General features: G+C 37.8%; 1 protein-coding gene across 1 annotated transcript in view; it reads right to left on the reverse strand.

Annotated features, from left to right (window-relative positions):
• Positions 1–21964, reverse strand: part of LOC124173962 (tyrosine-protein kinase Dnt-like) — a 358235-nt gene that overhangs the window by 62829 nt on the left and 273442 nt on the right. Inside the window, exon 5 of the mRNA XM_046553125.1 lies at positions 6455–6692. Coding sequence (XP_046409081.1) covers positions 6455–6692 — 238 coding nt within the window. The remainder of the gene's footprint in view (positions 1–6454; positions 6693–21964) is intronic.

The following is a 21964-nucleotide window of genomic DNA, read 5'->3' on the forward strand; positions in this document are numbered from 1 at the left end:
TCTAACACGCAAGTACTAATATTAGGGTAAAAGTAACCCTGCATTAACAATACTAGAGCTTGTTCTCACAAAGAGTACACTTCTTCCATCTACTTCTTCTTCTCTTTAGTTCTCCGCAATCCCATCCAAATAATCAACTTCCCTACTTAACGTGCCATTCTCACTGACAACCTGCCATCTGCACGAGCAAGCCCTTGCCAACCCTTCATCATAGCCACCATGAGCTGTCTTGATCCATCCCTCACACAACCGCCCGCTATCACCGTGACAACTCTTCGATTAACGGCCTGTCCGCCCTTATTGTTCCCACGTGTTTTCAATTAGCAAGGAGGCAGTTTATCATACAAACGACCGTTTGATGGATGAAAGCCAATCCGAATCTCTCAATTTCGCCTAAACATATTCTTATTATTTACTTTGTATAAAACGCTTTCATTATCTTCCTTTTTAGAAGACATCGTTTAAATATTTCGCTTTGAAATTTCATTCTCTTTATATTGAATACCATAAAATTATCTCAGAAGGGCTGAAATAATCAAAACAGAACACTCACTCACTAAGTGTTTCAACCACGAGTTTGGTTTGGATAGGCGAGGGTAGAGCTCACACCGGACTAATGCGCATATGAATGATACCAAGCGCATACGAATGATATGAATGATATCAGAGTGGAGAGGAAAATTACTTGGCCCTTGGACCACCAGGCAAATATCTAATATTCTGGGAGTGTCCGAAGGTTTCAACCGGTATTTGAACCCGAGGCCTTCCCATCAGCTGCCAAATGCTTTACTTGGGCCACCACACAGAATTGATAAATGAAGAGAAGTGTGCATTGTAAAATATAAGTTACTAAACATGCATTTCCCCTTGCTTATTTTGTCTCACTCAAGCACAGTGATAGCTTCACGTCGTGAGGAGCAACGCTTAAAACCTGGATTAAATTACAAGTTAGACAAGCTAAAACACGTACATGTTGCGTATAGTGCATATCTTAAAGGATATTATATTATAGGATCTTTTATTAACAGGTGATCGTCTCTTATTACAAAATTTTATGTTAAAACTCTCTTGCTAAAGAGTCACGGTTGCAATCTTTTCTTGCACGAGATTGGATTTTATGGATTAAAATATAAAAACTAGTAATATCGAAGCTCACTCGCAAGTTGTAGAAGATTTTCGTCAATAAAGCATTGGTACAAACATATTCCATGCGATTGGTGTGCCTATTATATTTCATACTATATTCATCATTCCAAGTGATATCCTCTATCTCACAGCTAACGGATTATGAAGTGTTTCACTCATATTCGAAATGTTATGAAAATAATTGCATTCTGAAACGAACGCAGAAATATAGCAGCAATTATCTCTCAATAACTCCCTTGCTTGAAATATAAGAATGCAAATCATTCAAGCGGATAAACTTAAGCCTTCCAGTGATGAACTATCCCCAACAGAAAAGTGTAATGACCGTAAATATGATTTGCAGCACGTTGATTGAATGTGATAATAGCGATCCTTGCACGCGTTCGAGACATCCAATGCCTTTTAAGAGAATACGACCTTCGCAGCAGCCGCCGCAAACGAGGATATCCGCACGAGTTAAGGTGGCGGCGTCTGGTGGGGCGTCGGCCAACCAGATTTATCGCTCTTTCCTTGTTTCCCTTCCCTCCTTATCCCTCTTCTCTCCCCTTTTCTTTTCTTCTAAACACATACGCACACATAGGCCGATAAACATTCTCACTCACACACAGGACTTAACCTCGGTTCCACTCGAGAGGGCAGCCGCCGGAATAAACCTCCGACTACCAGCCCGCTCTTTCCACTTTCGCTCTCCAAAGAAGAAGAGAAGGAAAAAAAAGACAAACGACACCCAGCCCGTCCGATTCTTCTTACCCTTACCCTCCCTTTCTTTGGACCGAAACTTTTCTCCGTTCGCTCCGAAACACGCTCCCGTTCCGCGTGGATTATCTACCACCCTCACTAGACCAAACCACCAGATCCCTTCTCGCTCAGCTAGGCATTCGTCTACGGCGCAGTGGATACGGGAAAGATAAAGGGGATTGATTGAATTGGCTCGGAAGGAAGCGAAAAAGGGAGACAGTTAATGACCGGTTAAGAAGAGTTTACTCTAGGGGAAATATTTTTTGACACTAATATCCGTATTTAGGCAATTTTGACTGAAATACGCCAATTTTTCCGTCCGATCATCACTAAATATCGGTAATGAAAAATGTTTTCTAATTAAATGTTTCATAAATGTTCATGAGTAGTAAATTTTCCGGCATCGCAGTGGCTGAGGTTGTGTAACAATGCGTTCCTGGAGTCTGAGTTTCATGAGTTCAAACCCGGATAAAACCTCTTTGGGTAGCAAATTATTGTGTAAATGGCATACATATCTTATTAGTAGGTTACTGAAACTGAATCAAGCAACATTGTTGAAAATTTTAACCTTGTCAGAAAGAGATGATTTAAAACAGGTGAACATTATTTTTTCAAGAAATAAATTACTGGAGTTGCAATTTACCAATATTTGCATCGATTGCAAACATTATTAAACAAAGTAGTACGTACCTATACGATCTTTAATAAAAAATGGTATCTCATTTAAAATCATGAATATGTCATTGGAAAGCGCACTATTTGACGCTGCAAACGTTTAGTCTACTTTTGAGATTCCATAAATGAAATAAAACGGAACTTTAAAATACGATTTATAATTTTCTTCGATTCATTTTGAGTGAATTACTGACAAATCTAGAAGATAAAAATACTGATAAATTTTATAAATGATACTCGGCCAAAAGGAAGAAAAATCTGTTAGCATTAAGCAAGGATTGAGAGAAGAGTGCTAAAAGAGGAGAAAGAAAGGAAGGAGCAGAAAGTTAGACGATTGGGTGGAAAATTGGTGGACCATAGCAGAGGAGAGGTCACTTGAGAAGATCAAGGATCATTCAGCGGTGGAGTGAAATGGAAAGGAAAAGAGAGGAATAACGATAACGGGCTCTGCGCAAGGACATTTTGCTGGTGAAGAAAAGGTAAAAAGCCAGGCAGGTTTCAGGAAGAGTAGAGGAAATCTGATAAACTTCAGGTTAATGTAGGGATATCAGATGAGTTACTTAGTTGATGGGCAGTACTTCAAGGCTAATTGTTCGATATTTAAATACTTATTAGGTAGGTATACCAAAGTTAAGTATTACTTAACTTGGGTATACCTACTCCATGTATTTATAACCATATGGAACATGTGAACAGTTTCAAGAAAATGAGTAATAATCATAGGACTAGGTTTGAAGGATGGATAAAAATCTCTTAAAATTTAGAAAAAAAGATAGTTGATTAAATAAAATTCACGGTAATGATTAAAAGCAATAACTAAGTAATAATTATATTAAGCCAATCATCACAAACCCCTGAAATCATGAATAACGTGATTTAGAAGAAATTGTGAGTAGGAATCACATAATAAATAAGAACTATTTGCTGCTTTAAAATTTGCGTCAATTGATTATATTCCACCGGGTTTCAAGATAGTTTCACAAACTTGCAGACTACTTGGTTCCCTACCAAGTGATTGCTACGGAAATTGGAGTTGTAAGCTTTCAGGAAGAAGCCACCAAGCTGACAAGAGATAAACTGCCTCGATAGTAGGGGGTCAAGCTGAGTTCAGAATGAGATTCGAACGATGAACGCGAATATTAACGCGGCGATGTTAGCGGACAGGATGGTTGGATGACAGTGGGGTAAGGGGCAGGAGGGGAGGGGAGCGCTTGCCGTTCGGATGGAAAGTGGGGCTAATATTCCCCAAATGTGCGTTTTCAACGGAAATCCCCAAAGCACTCATGTTCCACAGAGAGGAAAGGATATGGAAATAGGGAACGAGGTTTAGGGTGACCGTATCTCCATCGTGAAGATATTCCAGAGAGATGATTGCCTGCAACTTTTCCTTCGGTTTGCATTTTTTTCAGGGAAGAATGTACTTTTGTTACGATTCCCTAGGTTAATCAGAGCACCTAGGAGCCACTAGTGACTCGGAGGCTACATGCTAGGGTTAGATGGCGGGAGCTATTTAGGATTGATATTTTTTCAGAGCGATATCGACCACATTATACTATATTATTACTTTGTTTCAAGGTCTGACAGCGACGATAGATAATAAGATGGATATTTTACCACACGCATAGGTGTAGAAATCATTTAGCCTCCAAAACCATGTAGAAATTTGATAAACACTAGAACTCAGAAGGTGGACTTGGTTATCATATTTCACCGGCGTGTATAATCTTTTCATTTCTGTAGCGATAGCTGATACCTTTCCCCACCACTTGCCTATAGAACAGGCTTGCGGAACTATTGTAGAACTATCTAGAACTATTGCGGAACTATTGTAGAACTATCTAGAACTATTGCGGAACTATCATTCTGCATATCAGGTGGTATTTTTCAGTAGGCTAAGTCATTTTTCTACTTGGCACGGCACCTATTTCTTATTTTGTGCTTCGACGGATTTTTAAGTTCGTTAATGTGGGGAAATTATGAAACGATTTTACGCGTTTAAGCCGGTGTTTTTTCAATATTATTTTGTTAAAATATTAGCGATCAAAATCATTTTCGGTTTGTCAAGCAATTATTACTCTGAACCATTAAAAGCATTGAGTTTTACGCGTTTTATGAGAAATCCACAATAAGAATTTAGTTCAGCATGTGAGGAAATCCCGAAAATAAAAAAATATAAATTTTTACCACTTTATTTTTTTCATTTTAATTGCCAGGAATTGTAAAATTTGAAAAATGCTACGAAAACAAGAGTATGATGCTCCGTTGGTGATAAGGGGAACATCGTAAATTCAGGTTAATTGCTTTCACAACCTAGCCGAATATTCGATATTTTCTTTTCTGTATCAGCACGTTTCCCATTCCCCAGTTTTGATTACCTGCGCTAAAAAAACCCTCCCTATTATTGCACGTTTTCACTTAAAATACCACAGATCCATACTCGAGTCGTTTATTCCTTGAATAACCTTCCGTATCTGCGGTCTCATTCGCAATACGGAGGGATATTGTATACAAACGAGCAGAGGGTTATAGCAAGGAGGGTAGTGTGTCCTGGAAAATTGCTCCAGTCATCAGCGAATATGCATGGGGCAGTAAGGCTGGCGTTGTCGTGCAGGGAGCGGGGATGGCATATTGATGACTGAATTCGTAAGAGAGGCAGTTGGATTCTGAATGGAACGTCCTCTTGTCAAGCCTTGACGATGGCTGAGACCAAGAAATGAACGGCGAATATATGAAAGAGGAGGAAGCCCCACCGGAGTGGATGCGAAATCGCAGGAGACAGCCTTAATTGATCTGGTTCTTGCAAATGAGCTCAACAGCTGCATATTTACTGCCTAATGCTGAGAGGGAGTTATAGCATATCGTGCAGAAATTACCTGGATCATTTCATGAAACTCGTTCCAAAACCTTTCCAGAAAGCCTTTAGGAGAAAATAGATATAAAATCACCAAAACTTTTTCTTATTTTTAGAATACGTAGATAACTATTTCACTTGACGAGAAAAATGAAAAGACTTGCAATATTGGAAAAAAAACGAAAATTGCAAAACGGAAACCAACCCATGATTGGAACACCCGTTTTTTACCCTCATAGATGTCGTCAAGGTCTAAAAGCAAAATTAAGCTGCGCAAAATTGGAGTAATTCCAATATTTATAATTTTATACTTTCTCGCTACGGATAGTTAGAAAGCTATTTATTTATCTTGTAATGTAATGTTTTAATGGAGGTCATTCAGGTTATTTACATGAAAGAGATATCACGGTTGGCTTGCAAGCTATTTTGGCAAGTATCTTAACACCCTTGCAATCGTTTATTTCTCGTTATATAAAATAATAAGGAGATGATCCTAATTTTCCTTGCTATCGAGCAACTTTTCTGTACCGAAATGTTCCAGGTTCCACAGTAAAGTAAGCATAAATTGCGATTTTAAAACCATATCTCAGTAATTGTGCCTTTAAAAAATGTCTGATTTTGGCTTTTAGAGAAGGAAGTATAACAAAACTTGAAAATTTGATGAATTTGGCTAATAACTCGTATCGCGCAGTATATGTGTATCACAAGGTCAAATTAACATGAATTTATTTGCTAACATCAATAAAATGGCGCCTTTAATGCATGGATCGCATTAAATTGTATCACGTGAACGCGTAAATCCTCACAAATACCAGCCAAACAAGCGTGATATACAATGGTAGAGAGAAATTTAATTACTTCAACACAATTTCTTTAAGGTGAGTATGCCGTTGAAACAAACACCGTTAGAGCATTTTCATATGCAGGCTGATACATGAGAAATAAATGTACAGCATACGTATTCCATACCTACTGTCTTCACCGCGGGGCAGGTAGATATCTGAGGAATTACGGCGAGTAAATTGAGAAGGGTAAGGTACTCACTGTAGCGAGTCGTGTTGCCCGTTGCCAGGTTTCTTGGATCGCAGCAGGAGCAGGGAGGCGAGGGCCACGGATGCGACAATCAAGATCAGCGCGCATGCGCACGCCACTCCGATGTAAAAGGCACCGCCTCCCGCCGCCCCCACGCCCCCTCCCGCCACCGAAGCCACAACGCCACCCATCGAACCCGGGCCGGGAGGACGGGAAGCCGACACCGCCGTCTCGTTCACCAACCGCTCCTCTGCTCCGTCCAATGGAAAGTAAACATGCGAGAAAGAATAGGGAAAGGCATTCATTTAGCTATGCGTTCGTGAAAGACCCTTTAAAAATCAAAATAATTACACAAATCCTTAACATTAAACATAGTTAGTGGTAAAAAGAATCGACGATCAAAGATACGTGAATATCTGATTAATGCACTCACATCAATGCGAATGTTAACAGGTAAAATCTTCATGCAAGAAAGATCGCTATTACTTAATTGAAAAATTGATGAATTATTATTTAGGTAATTGGCAGCAGGTAAAATAGCTGCTAAAAAAATTAAAATTTAGCAAGCATTGAGCTCATTTTTTGAAACTGAAATTATTATTACTTTGAGAACTTTCATAACTTCTCCAAGATTCTACGGAAGAGGAAATTTTAATACGAAAGCAAGAAATTACCTATCGCCAATAAAGCCATGCCCAATCCAATAAAAGCAATTCGGCTATATCGACGGAGGCCAACACATTTATCTTATAGAGAGGTTTATAATCTCGATGCAACGTGCACCATAGTTCTTATTATTAATAATTCGCTTCATAAAAAACTGTGCTTAAAGGGAATGTCTAAAGTCAAGGTGATTAAGGGACTCTTTTGACCTCTGAGGTTAGAATTCAATGGTGGATTAGCCATTGGTGCCGGGGACCCCTCGTCTGCCTTCCGGTATGCGTCTTAATTCCAAGAAGCAATCCCCGCCCTTTCTTCGTACCAGACGCCTTAATTTCTTCCGTACAAACTGACCCTATAACCATTCTCATTTCGCTTATCTTCCCTCTTCATATAAAGTCCTCTCTTACTACTACAACCACTACCGGTCTCGATAGCTTCTTTTAATTCAATTTTATCTATTTCTTCTTCTTCTCCCGCTGTCTCTTTCATTTATCTTTCTACTCCATTTATTTTCTACGACTACTCTCTACATCTAAAGACAGTAATTTGACGTTTTAAAACACATTTTCCGAGCGAATAAATTTTTCAAATATCGTTCAAATTGTTCATACTTCTTAAAAGTATTTGTGTTGATAAAATTTCTGATTTATAAAAAACTCCTTTTCTACGAGTAGCTAACTTTATCTTTCTACCTGAAATACTTATAATAATTATTTTCCCATTCCACTGTGAACTAAATTTATCAAGTAGCTAGCTTTTTTAATCCCCCAGAATTGTATCAAAGGAATGCGTATTGACACATTTTCCTATACACTTCATTTTACTCTTAGTTCTGTCTCAAAAAGTTAGTGCAGAGCATTATGAAATACAAACGCCCACTACTTTACGATGGGCTTGACTTAAAATTGATTCGGCATGCGATCTTAGCTGATTTTGAACACGTCTTTAAAATTTTCACCAATCATTATTCCATTCCCTCAACGACTTCAACTATTTACTTGTAAGCCTCATTTATTTTACGAAACACATTTTCTAACAGAGAGAAAAATCACTTGCACTTATGCTCTTTAAATTTATTCATGAGTACAAAAATTATGTTGATTTAACATACGATGGAATTGGTCATACGACTAATCCTTCAGAACTGTTAAATATCGTAAAGAAAGAATCTTTTCCTTTACCCACAAACCACCTCAATAATGTATAACTGGTGGGGTGAGGATAAAAGCCTTAAAATTGCACAATAATACAGATTTATTTAAATATATATAGTATCAACTGCATTAGATTTCAGCTAAGTAAATAGGAATGCTTTTCACAGATGCACATATTAGGTGTATTTTTCGAGGTCTATTAGAGCCTGCAGGGAACTCTAATATTCTATCGTAAATGTGACTTTCTTAGGTATTTCGGCCCCTTCTCGTCACCGCTCCCCACTTCCGCAGCCAGCCGCACATTTCTTTGACGAAATACCTATACCGCTCCACTTCTCTTCATCCCGACCACTGCACCTCCCCATGTATATTCCTCGCCATCTACTTCCCCCTCTGTCCCTTGCACCTCCCCAAAACGTTGCTCCCTGCTGCGACGAAGCCCTCCACACAAATCACGCACGACTCTCCAGCAGCATCGCGATCTCACAGAGATAGTGCAATGCATGGAATAAATAAGGAGTCGGGGAAACGATGGGATAAAAGCGGAGAGATTGGGAACCACCCCAGCAATACAACTCTGTTCAAACCAAGAAAAAAGAGCTTTACTCCTATATTACTCTTCGCTCCTATTCGACCCTCACTGCCTCGGCTATTATTAGCCAGCATGCCGATGAACATCATTTTTCTGCGTACTAGAGCAATGCGTAATCCTGATTTTACCCCTGATTCCTCAGTGTAAGCATAAAATTGTCTGTGTTAATGCATGTAGCTTACATGAGCATTTGAAGTAAAGGAATACGTTTAACCCGCATGAAATATCAAGAAATTTAAATTATCAAGAAATAAAATCCACGTTAATTATGGTTAAGTTAAATATTTGCATCAATACGCCGATAATAGGATACCTATATTCAGGTATATAAATTCGTCAAACCTGTTTGCTCTCTAATATGAGATTGGCAGCTTCAACGCCGTGCGAGTAAGTACCTACGCAACGTCAAGCATCATTAGCGTCTAGCAGTCTTCGCATACTTTTAACTAAAATTCATCACCGTTCTTTCTCTCTCCTGTTTCCAAGCTTTCGATTATCTCACTCCTTAGCTTCCCATCTCCGAACTTTCCACCTCCTCCTCCCTAGCAGCCTAATGTATGGCCAATGAGCTTGGCTCGGACATTCATCATCCTGCTAGGCCATCCCCCATCGACCTTCGTCCAAGCTCACAACTCCCTCTTTTGCATCCTCCTCGCCTCCCTCTTCTCTCCTTTAACTCCTACTCCCCTCACATACCACTCTGCTCCCTTTTTCATCCTCATCGCTTTTTGCTTACGCATTTGTTCTTTCCCCATCTCACAAATCTATCCTTCAATTTTTCTCCATTAGAATTCAAATCCACTGGTAATTCCCCTTTTCGAAGCAAAATTCTATCCTCTTTGAATAACGGCGACTCTTACGTAAACATCATTATCGATGACTACCCTTCAAGAATCATATGCCCAGATCAAAGGGTAAATATTACGAATCGCGTACATCAGCATGAGGTATTCAACCCTCAACCATTTCCATGAATGTATGCAGTTGGAGGAAGCAGATGCCTACTTTGAATAAAATATAATAGTTTTAATAGAGAGGTAAATAGAATAAATTCTCAAAACGTCTCCAGTATCTGTATGCATTTTTTAAATTATCTTTCCAAGAAATGAGTAAATATTTACATAAATTAAGCTGAAATTAATGGGAAACATCATCAACTTAAAAATCCAATCTGATATTCAGATATACACGAAAATCGCGTTGCGATAGTTATGAAAAGTACCAGATCAAACGAAAACGAATAAATTTTTTTACTACTTAAGAAATACTGGAAAATACAACTTAATATACGGAGAGCATTAATTAACTACTGGAAACAATAAAATAAAAGCTCTAATTAATATTATTCATGCAGTAAATTCTCAGTCTGGCTTTAACCCTTTATAACCCAATGTAGCTTCTGAGCAACATCATAAATGTTCAAACTTTCACCTCTATTCTGGAAATATCTTAACTACCCATTATTTTGTAGTGTACATTTTAATGATGAAAAGGTTAGCAGCCACGAAAATTATCATTGAGTGTAAAATATTCAAGTTTTCAAAATGAAAAATCTCGAAATTTGATTTCTCCCAGAATCAGTTCTGGGTTATGAAGGGTTAAGCCGGAAAAGACCATATTTGTATCAAGAAGCTCGGCCATTACCTGCGATGCATCCACATAAATTAGGCAACCGTTTCTTTAATCAACAATGCTACAATAACAGATCTAATGACGATTAAACATTTAAAAAATCCACTTAATATCGATTTTCACTAGATTCTATCACAGAAATCTGGATGAAATGATATTACCATGTATTTTTGTTCTTTTCCCCAAAAAAGAATCGAAATTCATTTGTCCCAAAGAAGTCACTAGAAATATAATTTATTTGAAGCTCGTACTAGCATCTTTCGAAAAATATAATAAGCGGCAATATAGGAAAAAGTGGATTAGTAGGATGCCTTATATTCAGCACACATTTACCTCAAACAATATTTCAACTTGATTTTGAAAACTTTGGTGGCTCAATTTCCATGAGCTTTGAGAGGGCTGGTCATGGAAAAGCATATAACAAAATAATTAATTATATAGATAATATTTCAATCGACTCAACTTCTTTTCCCACCATTTTAGATCCTTCGAATTTATTGAATGAACGTAGCGTCAATAAAAATGATGCAGTTATTCCATAAGACGCTGGACTCAGTTAAAACCAGGGAGGAATATCGATTCCTCAGAGGAAGATTTAGAGATATTTGTGACCTATAAATATGAACACTAGGAACCGAATAAAATAGTTTGGAAAGCTAAATATACAGACATTAAGTATGAAAAACATAAGATTTCTCTACTCAAAGTTGTTGATGTTTCCCATAAATTTCAGCACCCACTTATGTACATAGTTAATCATTTCTGGGAAAGATAATTTTTAAAATGCATATAGATACTGGAGAGTTATTGAGAATTTATTCTATTTACCTCTCTGTTTAATACTGTTATATTTTATTCAAAGTAAGGAAATATCTCCTTCCTCCGACTGCGTAAATTCATGGAAATGGTCTAGGGTTGAATACCTCATGCTGGGGTATGCGATACATAATGTTTACCCTTTGATCTGGGTATATTTTTCAGTTCAGATGAGAGAGAGTGGAATGGAGGGGTGGCAGAGGGTCCGAGGCCGATAACGCGACGGGGCGTGTGAGAGATGGAAGAGAAGTGGAGGGGCGGTGGAGGGATGCGAAGGAGATTGATGCGCGTCTTGAGAGAGTGGGAGTTTGGGAGTGGTAAGTGAGTGGGAGCGGATCGATACGGGCGAGAGGAGGAGTTTTGAGGGAGAAAGAATTTGTATGGGGAGAAGTTGGGGGTGCGAAAATATTCCTCTTGTCGACCTTAACAGCAACGTTCGTCAATCATGTACCTAAATATTTGGGCGTAAAAAGACTGGTGTCATATAAATATGCAAAGGAACTTAAAAATACCCCGCGATCAAATGGTAAAGCAAGTCTTATATTCAATAAAATTACTTGAAAATACGCCTGGTTCTCACCACTTAGAATTCATTTACATCACACGTGATTTCAACTTAATTTTGATAAGTTTAGCGGCTGAATTTGTATAAGCTTAGTGTAGGCATGGTCGTGAAAAAAGTTTCTTTGATGTCGTTCACATGGACCGTTTGTTTATCATCGGGTATAAAGGCGACTTTTGGAGTTCAAAATGACTCAAACACATAATTAAAATCTAAGCACCGGTCGATATCATGCAGCAACACTGCTCGCAACCCATTTGTCATCGAGCACAGCGGTCATTTTTTGTGGGCATGAAAACATAAGGGCGCCGAACTCGTGGAAAGAAAACGATCCAGGATATTTTTTCAGAATTATTCGTAATCAATCACAAAGGCCCTACGCACTCATCAAAGTACTCGTACTTTACAGTACGCTTTTTTCGACATGGTTTTGCAAATTTACCCTAAAAAAACTCACAAAAGAATGCATGCTTTCATCTAATTTCTTGAACCTACGCCTGGTTGTACTAATTTAAATACATTTAATGCTTAAAATAGGGCATTTAAAATTATTTTGAAATATTTAGGAGCTACTCGAAGATTTTATGAGACAGCAATGAGGGAATAGTCGAGGAAGAATTCCTCCCATATCGTCCTATGCGACTCTTTGATATTTATTAGCGAGCAGTTAACCAAAAAACGAGCTTTTAGGAGATATGGTAAAGAGAGAGGAACGTATTGCATTATTATGTCGTTGATGCCTCAAAAAACGCAATCACATATATTCTACCTGGATTTTGATGATACTTAAGGCTCAAATTAATGTCTTTCATTCACTGTAATGATACAATTTATGCTCGTACTGCTGCTTATATTTTTTAATTAGCATAAAAAGTTCTTACTTGAATGACAACCACTTTACAATTCTACAAATCTCTCAATCGACATAATAAAAAACATATAGTATTCAGCATACCACGGCAATTCAACCAATCCTACAGATAACGAAAATAAACAGCAATGAAATAAGTGTATGACTTAACTGCAAATATCTTCCATATATTCCAACCAAAGCTTTCAGAATTAAATTATGACCTAAGTTTTAACCAATTATATGTTTGTTATCTGCGTCAGAAAATGAAGAGAAAGGTAATTTTACTCAAAACGCTGCTCAAAATTTCACTAGCAATCAACGACACAGTTACAAACTGTCCTATTAACAATCTCACTAATCATCGAAATGAATTTAGTTCAAAATGTATACGAATGCATCACCAAAAAAGAAAATATTTTGTATGCGTTTTAATTATGTCAAGGTTTTTTATAGAAAAATTACCTCACAAATAGCTAGAACATTAATTTTCTCTACGCCAAATTTGAGCATATAAAATAGTTAATTATTTAAAATTGCTATTATATGAACAAAAAACTGCATATCCATCAGTAGCTCAACGAGGAGGAATATTTCAGGGATGAGTTTCAAAATAGACTGCTGCAACTACAGTCGGATTGAATTAGGATTTACTCAAGCACTTGGTGGAATCAAAATGTTAAGCAGTGTTATTTACTCTCATTATCCATAACTATATTCAAAATTTTATCATAAAGCACTCGGTGACCAACAAAGGACTCACTAAAATACTTCTCAGTAGTTTTCTAAATGCGATGACCATCAACTGATTCCAAATGAAAATAACTAATACATTTACGTGACAGATTTCCCCACAGATATATCTGACGGCTACTCAACAGAATTAATGTTTTTAAGTTCAAAGACTCTACGGTCGGGTAGAAAGCATTCTGATACTGAGCGGAATTTGGATTTTAATTATTCTCTTTTATTCCGAAGCGATTAATGAAAAGGGATTTTACGTGAATTAAAATTCATCGCCGATATAATTGATTCACAGAAGACCATTTTATATTTATTCAGTTTACAGCCGTTAAGTATTTTAGCCATGCTTATTGGGCATAAATCTTTTAACAAATCCAATTATATATTTTCCGATACCAATTTTGATGCGTTGGACTAATAACCTAAAAATATCATACAATAATTGATCACTTTAGCGTGGAGCATAGCACAAAAAGAGAGATTGGAAATTAACATTGCTTTCATTCACTTAAGGTCCACAAAATTGAAGTTGTTATCACCCAGATTTAGCTAAAACTGACGAAAACAATGTAAATCCATATATTATTTGCCAAATTTATTTTATAAAGAAATTATTCCAAACTAAGCGCTTTTCATAGTGAGTTTTATTTCCAAAATAGAACATATACTTGAACAGAAGTGAACAAATAGTCAGCCTTAACAAATAAAAAGTACCAACAGAAAAATTTTTTAAAGATAAAATTTAACTGACTATATTTTTAAAGCCGACTGCAAAATACTTTTTATACTAGCGTCAAAATTAGAAGTCATTGTGAGCGAAAGTTAATGATCTAATACAGCGCTTGCGGACAATTTGTAAAAAAATTTGTATGCTTAGACAACCACTGCACCTGAGCCTGTAATTTTCCTGATAATGCTAGGGAATTATATGAATACTGACTATTTAACGATATGCGTTCCAGAGAAATTTTGGAGCCGAGAATTTTTTTTAGCGTGCACTCAAGTGATCATTTTACCAGGAAAGGTTAAGGGGTGGAAAGGAAGAAAGAGACTACTCATGCGTGCAGTCGACAATAATTCATTTTCAAGTTCAATTTATTTGTAATAAGTGCATGCATATTTTATTTTTGTTTCTTTTTAGACAAGAATTCCTTTTCTAATTTCTACTTCCATATAATTAACAATTCGGATGAACAAGCTCTCCACATATTCCCGAGAATCTCGAGCAGCACCATCGGAATTTCACTACGTCTACATTTTTCCATTATATCCTGGATTATAACATTTCTCCTGTATGAAATATGTTCAAGAAAAGGAATTTATTACAAGCAATGGAAACAATGGAGACATAAAACACTGGAGTAATAATTTCTTAGAATAATTCATGAGGAATTCATCAGAATCTTCAGGAAAGCCTACAAAACAAAGTTCCTTTAACTACATAACAACGTTACTTAGCGAAGTAAGTGAACAATTAGTAAAGAGGAATTGGTTTTTCTCCCTACCTCTTGTACCATACATTATCATTGCCAGCATATACCTTCTTATTCAACAAATTATCTTTCGAGGGAGTAATCGCTTCCAAGGTATATTTTCTATCAATTTGGTCGCTTTCCCAAATAGGATTTCACATATAAGTCATTTTAGAATATTAATACATCAAAAAATTAAGCTACAATAATTTTAATTTTTCTAAATGTGGTCATTTTAAATACTAATAACCATATTTGAACTGAAAATGTTTGAATGCGTAAACTATATTCAGTATCAGACATGCTTTTATGCCTTAGACGACTGATGATGATAAGAGAAAAAATTAGCAACGGCCGGCCAAAAGGCGTCTTACACCATTTAGACGTTCTAGCTCTAGAACATCACCACGCTCAAAGCAGTGAGCCTATTTCGTATCCAATTTAAAGAAGAGCAGGTCGCGACGAATGACCTTGGGCCCTTCCTTCCTCTCACAGGGCATTTTTCTCGTACTCTACTAACATGGGAAAAAGGATTCTTCCTTGTAGAAAATTTTGCCTCATCAGTCTTGGAGTCGTTCCATCTTCCTACACCCACCACTTCCCTGCCGGCTAATTCCACTGTCCTACCTCGCTTAACCCCGATGCAACCTTCGTGCCGCCTACCCGGCGCAAATGGTGAAGATCCTTCTTCTTAGTCTCTCCCCTACTCCAATTTTTTACTCAAATCTCCCCGGCTTAAAGTCTTTTTCCACTCAGGAGAGAATTCTCAGGAGACAACGAAACTTTTCCGAGACCTAAAGCCTCTCAGAGAGGAAGATTAGAAACGTGATATTGCGCAGTAAAATAACAAAAGAAGTAAGAAGATCAATTTTAGATTAGAATGTTGAGGAGGATGCACAGCTAGAACCCGTTGCATCAATTATTATCTAAAATAATCTCTCGTACTTTCGTTTCTCTATTTTACGATTTATTTGATTTCAGTTTTTTTTTTTAATTAAGCGATAAATTTTTTCGGTTCCGATTTTCGCCAGAAAATCATCAAAGTGCGGCTCCAGTAAAGATAGTTTAACAATATAAGGTTACCATAAAATACTAAAAATTATATTTTTAACTAAGCACTTTCAAATAAAAAACATAATATTTATCAATTACTGAAGTATTACCTAATGCAGAACTATTAAGATGTCTCTTTATGAAAGTAATAATTCTCTTAAATAGCATAAAATGTAAACATTTGTATTCAAGTTCTCTTAATTCAACTTGGTGAATAATAGTGTTATACAGCTTTATCCTCGCGTACCTTATGCAAAATGTGTACTTTTTTGTCGTTGATTTACATAAAGTGTTATTTCGCAGGGCAGGTAATGTTAACGAATTATCTGTGTAACCAAATTTTTCGTGGATTTTCGTGGATTCACATTGTTAGCGTTGCATTGATTTTATGCGCTTATATATTAATTCATGCATAGGAAAAGGAAAAACTTGATTCATTGAACTAAAAACTCATATTTAATGAAAGACATTAATAAAACTTTCGTCAGAATTATCAAAAAATTAAGTTTTATGCAACGCACACAGAAAATTGGCGAGATGGATTTTTAGGTATCCTATCAAATTAAAGGGATGAACTGCACTTCATGCTTGACCTGCGTGAAAAATTACGTCGGTAAATTAGGATATCCGCCTGACCGAGAAAACATATAAATAGGAAGCAAGAAGACCCCTTTCGCCAGATTGTCTTGAATATTCCATGGTGGATACCACATCTAGTTACACAGGGACAGGGGCGCCGACTTATAAAAAATATTGGGGGGGCCCATATCGGAGGTCTTGCCCCGGGAAGAGGTTAAATTCAAAGTGTGTCGCAGCACCGAAACACTACCATGATTCACAACACTTCATTCAGTTAACCTGCTTAACCTTATAATTATTTGTTTCAACACTCATTGTTAAATTTATTTAAAAGTTAACTATCGTCAAACATGGGAAATAAAAATTACGAATATATATTTGTGATTTCACAAAGCATAATATAACTTAATTATTTTCTTGAATCATTGAGGGGGCTCCGCCCCCCCAAACGAATCTTTGAGGGGGCTCGGGCCCCCTCAGGCCCCATGGAGTCGGCGCCACTGCACAGGGATATCCCAAAGCCTTTCAAATAGAAACAGTTTTTTTGTTTCGAATTTTCACTGAATGCTGCGGGTAACATCCCGACCTGAGTGCAAATGTTGGGGGGAAAGATGTCAAAAGATAAGGAGAAAGTCAAAGGAGAAAGGAGGTCTCTCTGGAGAATGAATTTCGTGAATTCGAATGAGTAGCGGAGGAAGAGAAGGGCAGGAAATAGGCGCATTCCTCTGGCAGAGATGTACCCGTTGAACGAAAGGAGAGAAGTAAGTATTGTGTATGCATTTTCATGTATCGCCCACAGGGAAAAGTTGTCCAAACAGGATACTAGCAGCACTCCTAAAAACATATTTGTCCTTATAAACTGATTATTGATTTAAAAATTAGGCATATTTATATAGCTGCGCCATGCAGTTTGATTAAAAATATGAGAACGCACAGCAAATTGAAACGCGTCAGAAATAGTAATGAAAATAACTGTCTTACCTGTTAAACTCGCATCACATATCTAAAACCACATATTTGCAGGCAAAATAGGGCGGTATTCTATGCATTTCAAAAGAAAAAAATAAGCAGCCAACGAGATCCGCACCAAAAGGTCGACAAAGAACGATTGTGACCTTGATAGCGATGCCAAACGGCACGGTCGCCTACATTTGGGCACAGAGCGGCGATTTTTATCAAAGGGTACCAAAACTGTATCGTAATAAAAGAGAGTGTGCTGAAGCTAACAGGAAATGAATAGTACTGCATAGAGAGAGTTTAGGCGAGGAAGGCGAAATCATGGAACATAATATTATACTTAGCTATGGTTGGAAGAATTCGGCTTGTACAATTTAATAAGAAAAAGATTTTTGAAAGAAAGAAAGAAAAAATATCCCATGCTTGAAATTTCCTTGTGCCGATATTTTATCCCATTTAAAAAGAGCGAAACAGGATATCTCACAGCATTTATAATCACTATTTCCATCACGCCTTGATATTAAATTAAGTGATAACTCTAAAGTATTTCTGAGAAGGGTACCCTCATCCTTGATTCTCGGCATGCCTATGGCCAGCGCGGTTAGTGGGAAAGCTGTCGAACCCTTGCGTAGGGGAGCAAACTCGAGCGTGAGGCACAGAAGAAGAAGAAAACGCAGAATAAGGAGGAGAGGTTGAAAGAAAGTGGAGGGAAAGGGAGAAAAGGAGCGTGCGTGAGGAGAGGAAGGGGACGGGACGGGAGAAAGGAGAAAGGGGAGGGAGTTGGGATTGGAAGGAATGCTTCTCCGTGCGCGGATCTCGCATCCAAATGCGGTCGTGTTGAGAGTCTGCTCGGCTGGTTGGAACAAAGGCAGGATGCTCGGAAATTGGAATCGCCAGAAAGGATGAGGGGAATGCCTAGAAGGTTGGGAAGGGAAGGGAGAAGGAGAGAGACTAGGTCTAACCACCCACTCTCTGCTCTCAATATCTAGTCGGGGAAAGATGGAGTGCGTGGTGGTTTCCTGCTTCACAGGCATTCTCTAGGCATTCGCCGTTCCAGCAATTCCGTCCGCTATCCCTCTCTCATTCCACCGCTTAAACCAACTATCTTACGACTGGAGGGATCGGATTCCCTAAACTCATCCCTAACCTCCCTCTATCTTGGTCTGGTTTTAGCTCAACGCCATGAGGGAAGGGTAGCGAAGGAAGGGTGGCCTTAAACCCTACGTCGGCATTAGCCTGCTCTTAACGTAAGGTGCCAAGGAGACCACGGCTTAGCATCCCATTTGATGAACGGAGCGCTGTACCTGAGATAACCCCCATGAAGCACTTAACGTAGGAATCGGGCAGTCTCTTATCAATCTCCGCCACCGCTAGGATTTGAAAGCGGCACCACGGGGAGGGAAGCTAACACTGTGGCTACTACACCGACCAAAATTCTCTCCTCTATCATCATTCTCATCATTATAAAACTCATCATTATCCCTAAACTGTGATCACTGTGTTCATATCTATTATTATGTGCAATTAAAACTCACAAAATGTAAGCAACTATAGCAATACATATATTTCTTGACAAGGTTGAAGTGTTTCACAGAGATAGAAAGACCATGACGAATAATGCGATCCACTAATACCGTACTAGTATTCTATCTAAGGAAATGTAATTTTAGAGGTAACGGTTGAAAATCATGCACTATCGCCACTATGTGTTAAATATTTCGTACTTCCTTTGATCGTTTTAGCTCTATCGAAAATATTTGTATTTTTAAAGATATTTTTAGGTATAAGTAGACATGTAACTAGACATCTAACGTGATCTATTTTCACTTAGACGAGCATTGAATATTAATCGATGTTCTAATCACCAACTTGTCTTTTCCTTTCTTATTTTTCATTTCTAATTCATCTATTCTTTTAATGCCAACTTCTTTAGTCAGTGTCTTCCCAGGGCAGAATGATGCGATAAGTTCACAATATACCCTGTTACATACTCTTATCTCATTGTCAGTAGTTCAATAACAACTTTCTAAACTTGTGTATCGACTCACTGATATTATTACTAGCATTAATAGCCAAGTATTTTATTATAAACCAATGAATTAGTTTGTAACTGCATTATTAGCTATGATTACTGACATAAAGCTTGAATTACTCTATACTTTGTTAATTACTGAAAATGCTGCTTTAAAACGCAGCTCAGAACTGTCTTATTGTTAGCAAATTAAATCCCGTTCTTTGCATAGCGTGAAACCCAATTGAGAAGGTATGAGCTCTGCTTGCTGTTTCTCTAATCTTTTATTAGAGTAGCAATCAGTATAATTAAGCCACGCATTCTTTCGTGCACTGAGAAACTAGATCGTAAGTGCACGAATTGCTTTCTGCACAACTCTTTTAGAAAATTTCACGGATCGTCGAAGCGAGGGCTTTGTGGGTCCTAATCCAATCGATGAAAGCGACTTTTGAGACGGGTGGCCGAGGTTGGTGATTAATCTTGTTGCACTGCTATCACGTTCCACATCTCGGTAAAGCCTTTGAGGCGGCTTTCTTTACATGCGTGGTGAAAACAAACACCGCGATAATGTAATTTAACGAGATATACCAGTGAGTAAGTGTTTGATAATTTTAATCATAATCAACGCCTTTTAACCTCCATTTACTCAGTACTTCCACCCAAAGGCTGTTTTCGATAGACAATGGTAGAGCTCATCCAGCCTAGGACCATAGAGGTTACTGAGGGCGCATGAGCGCTCTGACGTGAAGCCAGGCCTCTTGTGCATTTAGCCATCAGTTTAGCCATCATAGAGTAGTTGTGATGACTTGGAAGTAGGTAATATTAATTACTTCAATGACGGAAATAGGTCAGGAAAATGTGGCCTTCGCATGCTTTATGCTATGGTAACATTGGTACGGTCTGCTTAAAACGGAGAGAAAGAAATTTTGACACCAAGTGTTTTTTACTAAGTTTGTGAACCAGGTCCTTAGTACAGAAATATTTGCAGGAAAGTGTGTTCATTTAGCAATTAGAATTTCTGGTCATTTAATTGTTACCGAACCTTGCATTTCGTTATGAAATAGGCGAGACTAGCCTGAGTGAGTGTAATTATTACTTCTCACGTTACATTTATTATTATCCAGCGTAGTAAGGTATCAATGACGCGAATGCGTCATTTTTCATTTCAAAAGACTTCATTCATAAGATAATAAAATGGGGGTTTAAAAGCTGTCTGTATTAAATCAAGGAAGTAAAGGAAAGTGTACTATGCATAGACGATCATTGAGTGGAAATGTTGAAACCATTTTAAGTTAGCATTGCGTTTCTTGCAGGTGTAAGCTATATAAGCTATAATTTTAAGTGCTAGGTTATGAGTAGGCTGTTGCATTTTTGCCTCACAATTATGTATGTTTACTTTTGCTGTTGCTCTGCTTAAGTTGAATTTTGTACTTGAGAAATGTCAAAATGATTTTGCATCGTACATTAATGTTTTGTAATTTGCCGGTCAAATAAATGCCTATGCTTGATTTTATTTTTCTTTGAAAATCAAAATGCTTCGACCTTTTCGTCAAGTTTAATTTAGAAGCATGTACTCGTCGAGTTCACTCGCGTGCTTAGGGGCATTACGTGATGTAGCACGGGTCTTTTCCAAGGGCTTGGATAGTAAAACTTTAATAATTTTTACGGAAAACGTAATAATTTTGCAATTTTTCGTACGTACTTAAGCTGAGCACTAACTAGCATTACGAGAGGTAGCACAGCTCTTTTTCAGGGGCTTTGTCAATAAAAATGGAGTTAAACATAGTAAATTCTTGAGGAATTTCTGTGTAGTGCAATCGAAAAAACTATTTTAACTTACTGTTTGGTCAATATTTGTATCGTTCAGGAGCAGTTCATGACGATTTCAATGGAGACGAATTATGTTCGCAGAAGAAGCGACGGTTGCTTAGCAACATATTCAATCGATCTTTCCTTTCCGGATTAAGATTCAGATCGTTGAAATTATTGCAATTTTCGAATTGCCAGCCATTGTTTTGCGGGTAACATTGATTCAAATATGTTTGACTAGACACCTCATTGTCTAATGATAATTTCCTTCCTACGGGTCATAACGGATCTGATCCAGCATAACGTTTTTCATTGGGCATGTATTACTATTTATTTTCATCGTACCTTTCGCGAAAAATGCCAAAAGGCATTATTTTATGAGAAAATAGCAAAAATCGGTCAATGCGTTGTAAAGCTCTGTGTTATAGCGGGGCCTGGCACCATGGCTAAACGCGCAATTTGGCCACGTCCCCCCTGGCTTCACTTCCCGCCATTGTAGAGGGTAGGGCGCGCCACCTCCAGTAACCTCATTGGCTAAGACACACACACGTTAATTTTACGCATTCAAGGCATTGGGGTCAGTTTCTATCCTTCGTTCACCTCGCATTACGGGCATCGCAATTGAAGT

Source organism: Ischnura elegans, chromosome 2 (assembly GCF_921293095.1).
Source record: "Ischnura elegans chromosome 2, ioIscEleg1.1, whole genome shotgun sequence".
NCBI lineage: Eukaryota > Metazoa > Arthropoda > Insecta > Odonata > Coenagrionidae > Ischnura > Ischnura elegans.